At 36.3% G+C, this 12,034-nt stretch overlaps 1 protein-coding gene across 1 annotated transcript in view; it reads left to right on the forward strand.

The window, feature by feature from the left end:
• Positions 1-513: 513 nt before the first annotated feature.
• Positions 514-12,034, forward strand: part of LOC109081183 (serine/threonine-protein kinase Nek11-like) — a 29,629-nt gene continuing 18,108 nt past the window's right edge. Inside the window, exons 1-3 of the mRNA XM_042741893.1 lie at positions 514-643; positions 6,259-6,310; positions 7,195-7,313. Of these exons, the coding sequence (XP_042597827.1) occupies positions 7,269-7,313 (45 nt within the window). The 5' untranslated portion in view covers positions 514-643; positions 6,259-6,310; positions 7,195-7,268. The remainder of the gene's footprint in view (positions 644-6,258; positions 6,311-7,194; positions 7,314-12,034) is intronic.

Raw genomic sequence — 12,034 nt, forward strand, 5'->3', positions numbered from 1 at the left:
ATACAGTAAAAAATATTATATATTTTAAATATTTTTACAATTAAAAAGATTTTTTTTTTTTTCTGTGATGGAAGATCTGAATTTTCAGAAGCAATCGGTTTTCAGTGTTATATGATCCTTCAGAATGTTCTCTTATATGCTGTGCTCAAGAAACATTTACTATTGTTATCAGTGTTGGAAACAGTTTTTTACTCCTTAATATTTTTATGGAACCGTGATACACTACCATTCAAAATTTTGGAGTAATTTAAATTATAATACTATTTCACAATATTGTATGTATTGATTAAATAAATGCTGCCTTAATGAGCATAAGACACTTTCAAGAATATAACTTTTTCTTAATTATATACATTTTTTAAAAATCTTTTGACTGGTCGTGCATATTGCATCCAGTATTGAAACCACAAGCTTCTCTTCATGGCACTAAGACGTTATAATCCAACTCAAGATATGTTGTTTCCTATAATTTTTACCCTCCTCTCTGTGGTTTATTGTGCAGGAAGGTGCTGAAAGAGATGAGACGGTCCATGCCACTCAAGAGGCTCAGCTTCTCTCTCATCTGAACCATCCTGCCATCCTCAAGTTCTACACCAGTATCCTGGAGACAGACGCCTTCTGCATCATTATTGAGTACTGAGAGGTAAATCGTCCTTTGGGAACATCTGGGTTAGCTTTTGTTTGGTCATTTCTATTAATAATAAGCCTGAAGCAAGTCACATGACCTGGCTCTGGTAAACTGTGTTGGGCTGCTGTGGTGACATTTTGAGCAAATGTCGTCTTGTGCCCTTGAAAAACACTCTGGGGAGGGAATACTATTTGGAGGGATGTTCTAAATGAAAGTGAGTGATAGAATCACCCTCTTTCCTCGAGGGCTTTAAAATTATGATCTTAAAGACAATATGAAATCAAAATTGACTATTTACTTTCTTTGTACATGCTCCTGGTTTTATTATGCATGATTCATCAGTGCTAAAAGTCACTGAAAAGTAATAACTTGCTCTTTTCATTTCCTCTTTGAATTTCACATAAGGTTGCGGGGGTAAAAAGAATTGCATGTGCCTTTTATATTAATTCCTAGCCATAATTCTGGATGTATTTGCTCCTAACCCTATTCCTTAACCAGCTTTCAAAAGCACGCTACTTACACTGTCCAGCTCTTCCTTCATCCCTGTGGTGTCTTTTCTATGTTCAGCGATGGATCACAAATGCTGAGAGCATCCTGACATCACCCAGAGGTCATGCTCATCTCCCCTACAGCTTTTGTCTCAATCTCACCATCTGATCTTCTCATCTTTTCCTTGCTTATTAAGACATATCTGCAGGTCAGACTGGTCTTGTGTCATCACTGCCCTGTGCTTTTAGAAGGCTTGGTCAGTGATTATTACATTGTGCACGTCTCCTTTATCTTTTTCTTTGGCACACAGGCTGTTGTCCGGAGCTGCTTTGTTCCGCAGGTAACTCTCAATGAATTTAATGGACATTCCCCTTAGGAAAGAAAAATCAGGAATGAGATCTCTGATCGTTTCTCCTAGACAGCAGTGTGAATAAATGGAGAGCAGATGAAGACATTTGCTTTGTCTGCTTCTCAGATTTTTGAGATACTGAAATATATATTAGTAATCTCACATGAGTCTCATCGAGAGTTTCAGAAGATATCTTAAAGGGATAGTTCACCCAAAAAAGAAAATGTTGTCATTGTTTATGCGCCCTCATGTTGTAATTAACCTTTATACATTTATTCCTTCTTTTGAAGACACAAGAAGATATTTTGAAGAATGTTGGTGACCAAACAGTTGCTGGCAGCCATTGGCTTCCATGTTTTTTATACTTTGGAAGTCAATGGCTACCAGCAACTCTCTGGTTAGAGACTCATACAGCTTTCTAACAACTTGAGGGCGAGTAAATGATGAACTATCCCTTTAAATGTCACAAAATCGGCTAAGATACCAGAGTCTGAGATTTCAAAACAAAGACATTTCTCATCAAATTCTTACTGTATGACAACATATTGTGCCCATTTGTATTTCTCCTTGGGAACTTTTGGAGAAACGTGAGAAAACGGTGATGAAACATAACTGAGAACTCTGAGAAATCTCCTGGGTAGCAATACAATTCAGCATTTTCTGGGTCTGTTTTCATGCCTTTTTGCCTTGTGTCAAAAGCCAGGGCTTTTGTTTTGAATGAAGATGCCACAGCTATGTTACCTTGGAAGAGTGTTTCTTACCCTTGGAATGTTATAGAGATAGTTTGCCTTGTTTCTTGTCCAAATTGCTGTACTAAATTGATGTGTCAGACCACATCCATATAAAATTATTAGCTTTATTAAAATTGTCACAAAATTTGAACCTGTGTTGACCTGAACTAAATTTCAAATATCCAACATTTGTAAAAGTGAAAAGTCTAATTTCATTTTTGTAAGACTGTCCTCCTTATATCAAACATGATATGAGGACACTGACATCTTAACTTATATGAGATGCTGGGGGGGTTGGGCGCAGTAGCATTTTACCAGCTTTTGATTCCAAATAGTTTCCAAGCTGTTGAAGAATAAAAGATCACAGATTCCATAAAAAAAAAAAAAACGCTTTTAATATTAATGCTGCTTTGATTGTGTTCTGTGCTCTGGGTTACTGCGTGTCATGTGGAGCTGCTACGTAGATTAAGGGGGATCCCTCCTGTGCTGAGCATGTGCATTGACTTCCATTCTCCTAAGAGACATGGGATGAACAACAGGCCTCACCATTGATCTTGTTTCTGTTTCGTTCTCAACGTGGCAAGGTTCACTCTGATCTACAGCAGCTGAATAAAGCAAGAAGAAAATCTTATGAATAGAATGAAAGAATATCTCTGCTTCCGCCTTCTAGTTCTGCTCGTTCTGTTCTCTTACATCTTGTGGATGTTTGCCATTGTGTTCCACAAAGATTGACTTGCATCTGACAGAAACTCACTATAATCAAGATGAGACTCATTGATCTGTGATCTTCTGTCTGTAGTGCAAGTGTACTGCTTTTCTGTTACATAAGGTTTCTGTGTGTAATTGGTAAATGACCCTTATTATTATATATTATTAGTATTTATTCTAATATGCCTTTTTTAAATAAACAATGTTAAGACCATGTCATATTTATTACTATATTATGATAATAAGAATTAAATTTTTTTCTCTTTATAATGCTGAGAATTTGTGTGGAAATTGTCACAATGCAAAAAACCTTAATTATTCCATCGACTGCCAGATTTTAAAAAAGCAAATATGCTTGAGCTGAATTGATAGTCTGTGACTGTATTCAGGATACTGTATCCAGGAGCTGGCTGTGTGTGTTTACTAATTATCTGGCATACCACCATGCAATTATTTGTAAAAATGTTGCCTTTGATATAGTCACAAGAAAAATACTTGATATAAATTAATAAAAATTCCTTTGCACGACTCACTGCAGATCTCATTACCACCTACTCCTTTGGATAAATGTCATGCTAAGAGACTGAAGCCACACACACACAGAGAAAGATGGTCTGGCTTCCTGTTAGAAACAGCTCTGGGTGGGAATCATTAGGGATGTGAAGCCTCTATTATGCTTTAACCATTTTCTCCTTCATGAAAACACACACACACTCTTACATGAAGAAAGTGATCTGATTGCCCTGGAGCACTTTGCACCTGAACGGTTGAACTGTAGCAGTGAGCTGATAAACATGGAGCTCTGCTCTTTCTCCAGCAGTGTGGCTCAGATCTGTCCATGCCAGTCATCTCGTCTCCTTTAGCAGGCCAGTCTTCACCCCACCAGCCGCTCCCATCTCAAGATATCAAAGAGACATGTCATGCCCAGTCAAACTGAGAAATTACAGTCCAGATCTGCTTGATGCAAAACAAATAGATTTTGACTTCAACTTTTGTATGTTTGATAATGAAAGGGACAGTATTTTTTGTTGCATTAGTCATATAACAGTCTTGTCTTAGACTTAGACTAAAGCCTGTGCATTACTTTCAGGTACATTCATAATCCTGTGAAACTTTTTTGGCTGTTGACGTTAATAACGTGTTTGAATGTCAGTAATAATTTAACCACTAACAACGCATCTAATATTCTCTCTGAGTTTCCATGTTCCCTTACGAATAAAACCAAAAATCATGGTTCAGCCATGGATGGTAACCACAAATTAACCATGGTTTTGTTACTTCAAATAATAGTTTACAAAGAAGTATATTTTGTGGTTATAAAAACAGACCTAAGCCAACAACAGCCTTTAAAATGACTTAAAATGCATTATATATAAAAAATGAGGCAATAATGATTGGTTAATTAATAATTATATGGTTTCATTGAATAACACTGTTAAAATACATAATGTAATACAAAATAAACAATTTATGTACATTACATATTAGCCTACAGATGCCTGCAAAGGGAGCCACTGTTATTTGTTATAACAGTAATTGCTACTGTTACACTTACAGGATGATCAAGTCCTTCAATATTGTGAGTTACATTTTTCTTGGTTTTGTTAAAATATTACAAATAAATGATATACACTACTATTCATAAGTTTGGGGTCGGTTTTATTTGTTAATGCTTTTGAAGGAAGTTTCTTGTGTATATCAAGGGCCAAGGCTGCATTTATTTGATCAATTTAAAAATGTAATACATAACATTAATTTATTCCTGTGTTGGCAAAGCTGAATTTTCAGCAGCCATTACTCCAGTCTTCAGTGTCACATGATCTTTCAGAAATCTTTCTAATATGCTGATTTGTCACTCAAGAAACATTTCCTATTGTTATCATTAACACCTTCAGACCCCAGAGGGTTAAACAGTTGCTCTGCTTAATACTTTTATGGAAACTATTTTATGCATATTTTTTTCAGGATTGAATAGAAAGTTCAAAAGAACAGCACTTATTTGAAAAAGAAATCTTTTGTAACATTATAAATGTCTTTGCTGTCACTCTAGAAATCTTTTTGTGTCCCACTTTTCTAGAGATCACACTTTGGTGCCCCTGGTTGCCTGAAGCATTTGCTCAAAAACTTTCAATATATTTCATTTGAGATCCATGACATTCTGATAAATGAAAAACACTTTTTTGTGTGTGTGTGTGTGTGTGTGTGTGTGTGTGTGTGTGTGTGTGTGTGTGTGTGTGTGTGTGTGTGTGTGTGTGTGTGTGTGTGTGTGTGTGTGTGTGTGTGTGTGAAATGGAGGTAGAACTGGCAGGGAGGTTTTCATTACTTCTGTTCATCTACAATGCTTATTCCAAAATATATTGCTCAATTAAACCTTTGCACTCATGAAAAGCATTGATGAAAGCTTTTTGAAAGCATTCGAGGAGGCTTTTTGAGTGATGATGGTCATAACCGTAGATAAACATATTAGGGGGCCAACAAATTAGCCAGTCCCAATTACACTCATAATGCGAATCATCCTTTGCTTGGATGCGTGGCGAGCCGCACTTACACTGAGCAAACACTGCCCTCGGGCAATGTGCAGGAGGGCTTATCCAAAGACATTTCAAATGAACTGCTAAACCCGCAGTATATCCACACAGTGTGCTAATCTGACTCATGTCTGTCACTGCATAACCGATAGAAGACTTTCCTAATGGAACTCACTCTCTTGAGACATTGACAAATGTTTGTTGTTATTGAAATGAGGGGTGCTGAGTTTAGCTCCGTGTTCAAACTGAGCTCCGCTTCAGTCGTATCTTTGATTATTCTCTTGGTGGCACTTGGTGAAAACAGAAAGATCCTTAAATATGGCACGTTTATATGCTCATTCTGATTCCATTATTGTACGTTTAAGGAATAGTTTAACCCCCCTAAAGAAATGCTGTCATATTGTTTCAGACTTTCTCGCCATCATAGCATTGGATCTCATTTGTACTGATAAGCGTTCAAACTCAATTGGGTCAACGTCTTGTAAAATGAAAAGCTGCATGTTTATAAGAAATCCATCATTATGGCACTTTATCTTTAAAAGGACACTTCTGGCCATAATACAAGCCCATAATCCAATAACAATGTTTCCCTTAGTGAAAAAAACCTATCCCCTGTTGGTCAAAATCCACAAACATACTTGTTTAGAATGGTTTTCGATTGTAAACAGTGCATCATCTGTGCATATTTCTCTCCTGATTCAGATATAGCCAGATTTGTCTTGATGGATTTGTTTCTTATAAACATAAAGCTTTTCATTTCACAACGTGTTATTGATGGATTGGAGTTGTGTGGATCCCTAATGGATTATTGTGACGTTTTATCAGCTGTATGGACTCTCATTCTGATGGCACCCATTCACTGCAGAGGATCCATTTGGTAAGCTAGTGATGTAATAATAAAATTCTCCAAATCTGTACTGATGAAGAAACAAACTCCTCAACATTTTAGCCAGAGGGTTCATTTTCAGCAAATGTTTTGGGTGAACTACTGTATTTCAGATGTTAGCATTTTGTATTGATCTCACATGAAAAGAATGAACGTGACAGCATTAAACACTAAGTTATACTAAATGCAAAAGAAAAAAAGTTCTGGGTTTATTTGACCAGTGAATGGTTTATTTACATGAACACTCTAATAAAGCTGATTCACTAAAGAATCTGACTTTTCATGGCTCTTGAGACAGAGAGAGGACATTTTATGAGAGCACTTGTTTGATTGTCATCTCAGTTTGTTTGGCTGTGGAGCTACAGGCACAATACAGTGTGTTCTTTTATGCTCCATCAAAGAAAAAAACATGAAAGTTTGAAATGACAGTGAGTAGTAGGCTTTAATTATGATAGAATATTCATTCTTGGGTGAACTATGTTTTTAACTGACACTCAGACATATTTATAATCGTCTTTGATCATTAGCAGTGGGGTCTCTTTCTCTCTTGCTCTCTCTCACACTCCCTGCGGAGATCTCAGGAGACTCAGGCATCGTGACTGGTGTTGCCAGTGTGTGTGTGAGCAGGAAAATGTGGGTTTTTCTTAAGTGTAAATAGATGCCCAAAGACTTACATTCTTAAAGACAACTTCACAATCCACTAATGCAAACAGAGAAAGTTCATAGAGAATGTACACATAGGAAACCAGAGAAAAACTCCACAGTATTACTCTTTGAAGTATCTTTCTGGGAACAAAGACTGTTTATTCAATCTGCTTTTTAGAGATATTCATTTGTAACATTTTGTGCCTCTTTAATTTCTCTTTGTTCCACAGAACAAAGATTTGGACTGTAAGTTGGAATAGGTGAAACGCACAAACCGGACATTATCAGAGCCTTAGGTCTGTGAATGGCTATGTCAGCTACTGTTGGGAGTACATTACATACATCAGAGGTGAGCCGAGAACACCGCTCCTCTTTTTTTTTTTTTTTTGCAGTGAATAATTCAGAACTGACCCATTTTCTATTTTTACATTCAAAATGATTTAAGTCTCTTATAGCTGGCCCTTATATTAAAGTTTGCACTTTACAAGACAAATATGAAGAACACATCTCTAAATCCTTGCTTCTCGCAGCTTCTGTGACTATTGATTCTTATTTGTCTTGCTTAAACAGGAGAATACTTCACAGAGATCTAAAGGCCAAAAATATATTTCTAAGGAAGAATATTGTTAAGATAGGTAAGCTCTGCTTCACGGCCCAAAGGTTGCTTGATGTGTGTTTGATGTTCTGGTAAAGCTTTCAAAAGCGACTTTTAATGGCACCAAAAGCCCAAACACCTCCCATTTGGTAAAACAGACCATTTTTATGACAGTTAAGACACTCATCTACAAAGAAACAAGATCATTAAAAAATTGTACGTGGTCAGCTACCTCAGATAGTTTTGATAGAACACAAGAAAAGCCAGATGAGCATTGCTTTTATACAGTATTTTCCGTTACAGTGCATTGATGGACTCCACAATTTTATGCCATACTTTTTGTTATGAACTTGTCAGCATAAAGTCACGTGTAGCTCATTTTGGTGCAGAATAATGGATTTGTGCGGTCTTGAAGTATGAAATTCTTTCGTACAGCCGACTTGCTAGAACGCTAATCTGTGCATTTGTGTTGCTTTACGTCAATTTGTGCCTTAGCCTGCCAAAATAACAGTGTTTGCTTCAAACTAATTCTCAGGTTACACTGTAAAAAATTAAACGTTGAGAAAATTCATAATATCATGTCAGCATTATGCAAGATATTTTCAAGTTCTAGCCAAAGTTTCTCACACATCTAAAATGTCTAGTTTTACGTTATCAAAAAACAGTCACGATGCATTGCGATGGAGTTGGAGTTCCTTTATTTGTATATTCACTAAGTGTTAAATGTCACATTTATCTAATAAATTTGTCACCGCAACCACAGGTCTCTTGTTCAGCAGATGATCAATTGGCAACACGGGAAGCTTTGTCTTTATCATTACATTTTAAATGACTGCTTGGCTCTGAAGGAGACAACATTTTGCAAGGCTTTTTACCTCTAAAAAAGAACACAACTTGCAGCCTTTTTTTTTTTCAAAAAGAGACACATAGACTCTAAGCACTTAAAGTAACACATAAACCTCAAGCATATCACTGATAAATGCTGAACATCCACACAACAAACTGTAATGACAAAACAACTACAGAAACATAAAACCATAACAAGGGAAACAAGAATAATCCTGTAACAGTAAAATGAGCATTTATGTATTTAAAGCATGCTGGCACCTCATAAATCCTTTACAAATCTGTAATGTTTGTCCAGCTGAATCTCCCTTGTTTTTGCTGTTTTTGGGGACAGTTTTTGGAGGAATATTGTTGACCTTACATGTATTTGTACTGTATGTAGATTCATTTATTCACAAGCTGTTTACATTTCCTATTATCTTTGATTCAAAATTAATGTTCAGTCATGAATCTCAATAAGTATGTGCTTGGTAGTCAGTTGCTCACATACAAAAGCTTGTTTCGTGGCCATTATAAGGTTTGTTTGTAGAAGGTAATTTTTTCTTTATTGCATTTTTTTTTTAATCTGCAAAACTTTTTTGAAAAAAAGTGTTTTTGCTGATAGAACTGATTCAATCTTCTTTTAAGGTGACTTTGGTGTATCCTGTCTGCTGATAGGGTCATGTGACCTGGCGACTACCTTCACAGGCACTCCATACTACATGAGCCCTGAAGCCCTCAGTCACAGAGCATATGACTCAAAATCTGACATCTGGTAGGAATAACTGAACCATTAAATAATTTCAGTCTATTCTTAATCAACCAAGACTTTAGGTTTAGCATTATGTGGGTTTTACAACTGCAGTACAGTACACATAATCAAAAATTTGGACACACTTGACTGAATTTATGCTTCTCATGGTAAACCTTTTGATCTAAAGGATTATGCTTGAAATTTTTTGTGAAATTTTACTAGCTGTTACTGAGTAAAACATTTGACTAGTGATGGTTCTTCTAGCAGTTTTAATTCTCAGCAAGTAACTTGCAAAGTTATTCCCTCATTAAATCAAACTCATAATCCTTTAAAACAATTCGTCATTATGCATCGTGCAAAATTGCAAGAAATTAGGTATTATGTTTGATTGCTGTCAAATGGGTATCTTGAAAAGTTCTGGCAATCCATAAAAGTAATTTTAACTAAAAAAAATTTACTGAAAGATGCAATCAGTTGTAGTTGAAGGTGCAGGTGAAAAATGCAAGTATAATTAACATAAATTCTGATATCTCCGGTTGTTTATTGAGCTGTAACAATCTGTATCTGAGCTGTGTGTGTGGAAGGGTGGAATATAAATTCATGGCATGAGACACCAAAGGCACCAAAGCGAGGTTCCCCCATTAAATATCTCCACTACACAGCCCCTTAACACCACCAGAGCTCTGTCCTCTCCTCCCCCTCCACTTACAGTATGTGCCCAGATAGATATATGAAGGGAGGGAACATGGGGAAACAAGATCCACTGGGAAACAGTGGGATAAAAGCATATTAGTAAAGTAGAAAAACCGATGGGGAAAAATGACCAGAAAACAAGAAGATAGAATGAAGGAGAAAGAGAGAAGACAATCTCATTTGCCAAACAGCTACCGGCACTAGCTGCTAATTAAAGGTTCATGCTTTTCCTCACGCAATCACCTCGTTGTGTATGTGCAGCCGAGAGCTAAGGGTCTCTGTTCAGACTCATAAAGCAGCCTATTGGGAATTGGACTCTTCACACTGTGGTCTCGAGTTTGTAAGAACACAAGCACCAGGCACACTGGAGGAAAGGGTTCACTGTGCTGCTTAACAGAGTTAGACAGCAGAAGGATGAGCTAAAACAGAGACATCCTTACACAAATTATACCTATTTTTCTCCCTATTTTTTGTGTATTTTCAAGAGATTATAATTCTGTAATTCTTATTTTTTTTACTATAATTCTAATTGCAAATTGTATCAGAGTTCTGATTCATGCAGTTCTCAATGACGCAAACCAGAAAACCAATTTTATAGCAACCAAATGAACCAAACAATGATTTATTGAATTTATTTAAATTTACATATTTATTAATGTCATTTTATTATTCTTTTTAACATTGTTTTCATAATTATATTTTAATTGTAAAATATTTGTTTAAAATTATAATGATACCTTTATTCTTTTTTTGTATTCTTCTTTTATATTCTCTTATTCTCCTCCCAACCTTTCTATTGACATCTTTAAGTTCCAGTAGTGCCACTATTTGTGTTCCATATGCTAACATTACAATGGCTGGTATATGTCAATAATAAAGAAAGCCTCAGCATAGATGAATTTCTTTCTTCTGCAGAACAAGAAGATGTTTTGAAGAATTGTAACCAAACAGTTCCCTTTAACTGTCATTTTATGGACCAAAAATAAAGTGGAAATCAATGGGAGCCGAAACTGTTGGGCTACCAAGATTCTTCAATATATCTTCTCTTATGTTCCACAGTAGAAAGTCAGTCATGGTCAGTCAGATTTGGAATGATGTGAGGTAGGGGTGGGCGATATGACCAAAATCTTAATATCACGATAAAGGTAATTTTATTTCACGGTAACGATATATCACAATATAGTTATTTTTGCTTTAAATAAGGTCTTTATGAAATATCATATCATAGAAATTTCATAATTCTTGTCACCAGTGTCAATACCACAAAAAACTAATAGCCTAAATTAAAAAAAGAAAAAAAAAATCTTTCTTTAGTTTGATTAACATGAATAACAGACAGCAGGAATATTAGACTGCTGTCACTTTAAGACCTGCCCGGATCCAATATACTCTATCACATGTGTTTTCTTTCTCAACTGTTTGCTTTCACTTGCGAAGACGGGCATTTTGACACATACAAGTGTGTGTATTTAACTGTTCAAGACCATTAAAAAAGCAAAAATAACTTTGAGCACCATCTTCACATGCACATGCCTTTCAGACAGCACACATACTAAATAGCGAAATGAGTTCTCTTTTGCTGCTGATTGCTTTTCAACAGCTTAAAATCACTTGTTTTTAAACCACAATGCTTTAAAATGCATGTAAACATTAAGTTTTCATGACCATGTAAAAATGAAACGTCACGTGACTGTGTAACTGCCAAAGAGACTAAAATCTCTACCGGTTAACAGATTTCTACCGGTTAATCATGTCTACCGGTGTATTGCCCTCCCCTAATGTGATGGTAAGTAGATGGTGACAGAATTTTCATTTTTCAGTGGACTTTCCCGTCTCTTCCCTCTACTTCTTAACCGTGGTGATAAAGATTGTGGAGGGACCTACTCCATCCCTGCCAAAAACATACTCACGGCAGCTAAACCATCTAATGCAAAGGTACCAGAAACAGATGCTGCCCTGCTCCAGGCACAAATCGGGCCCGTGTCAACCCACACCACCAGGCTATATCTGTCTGTCTGCCCGCCCTGGATGAGTAGAAAGACACAAATCAATGGCTTGTTTGATTCAGCCATTTTTCAAAGCAGATTATGCAAAATCCAAGCAGGTTTAGAATCATTCAGCTAAAACTATCAGCATTTCATGAGGTCTTAAACATAATTCTATCTCTCTCTCTCTGTTCCTGTGGTGCCTGCATGTTAGAAAA

This window comes from Cyprinus carpio, chromosome B16, assembly GCF_018340385.1.
Source record: "Cyprinus carpio isolate SPL01 chromosome B16, ASM1834038v1, whole genome shotgun sequence".
Classification (NCBI taxonomy): Eukaryota; Metazoa; Chordata; class Actinopteri; order Cypriniformes; family Cyprinidae; genus Cyprinus; species Cyprinus carpio.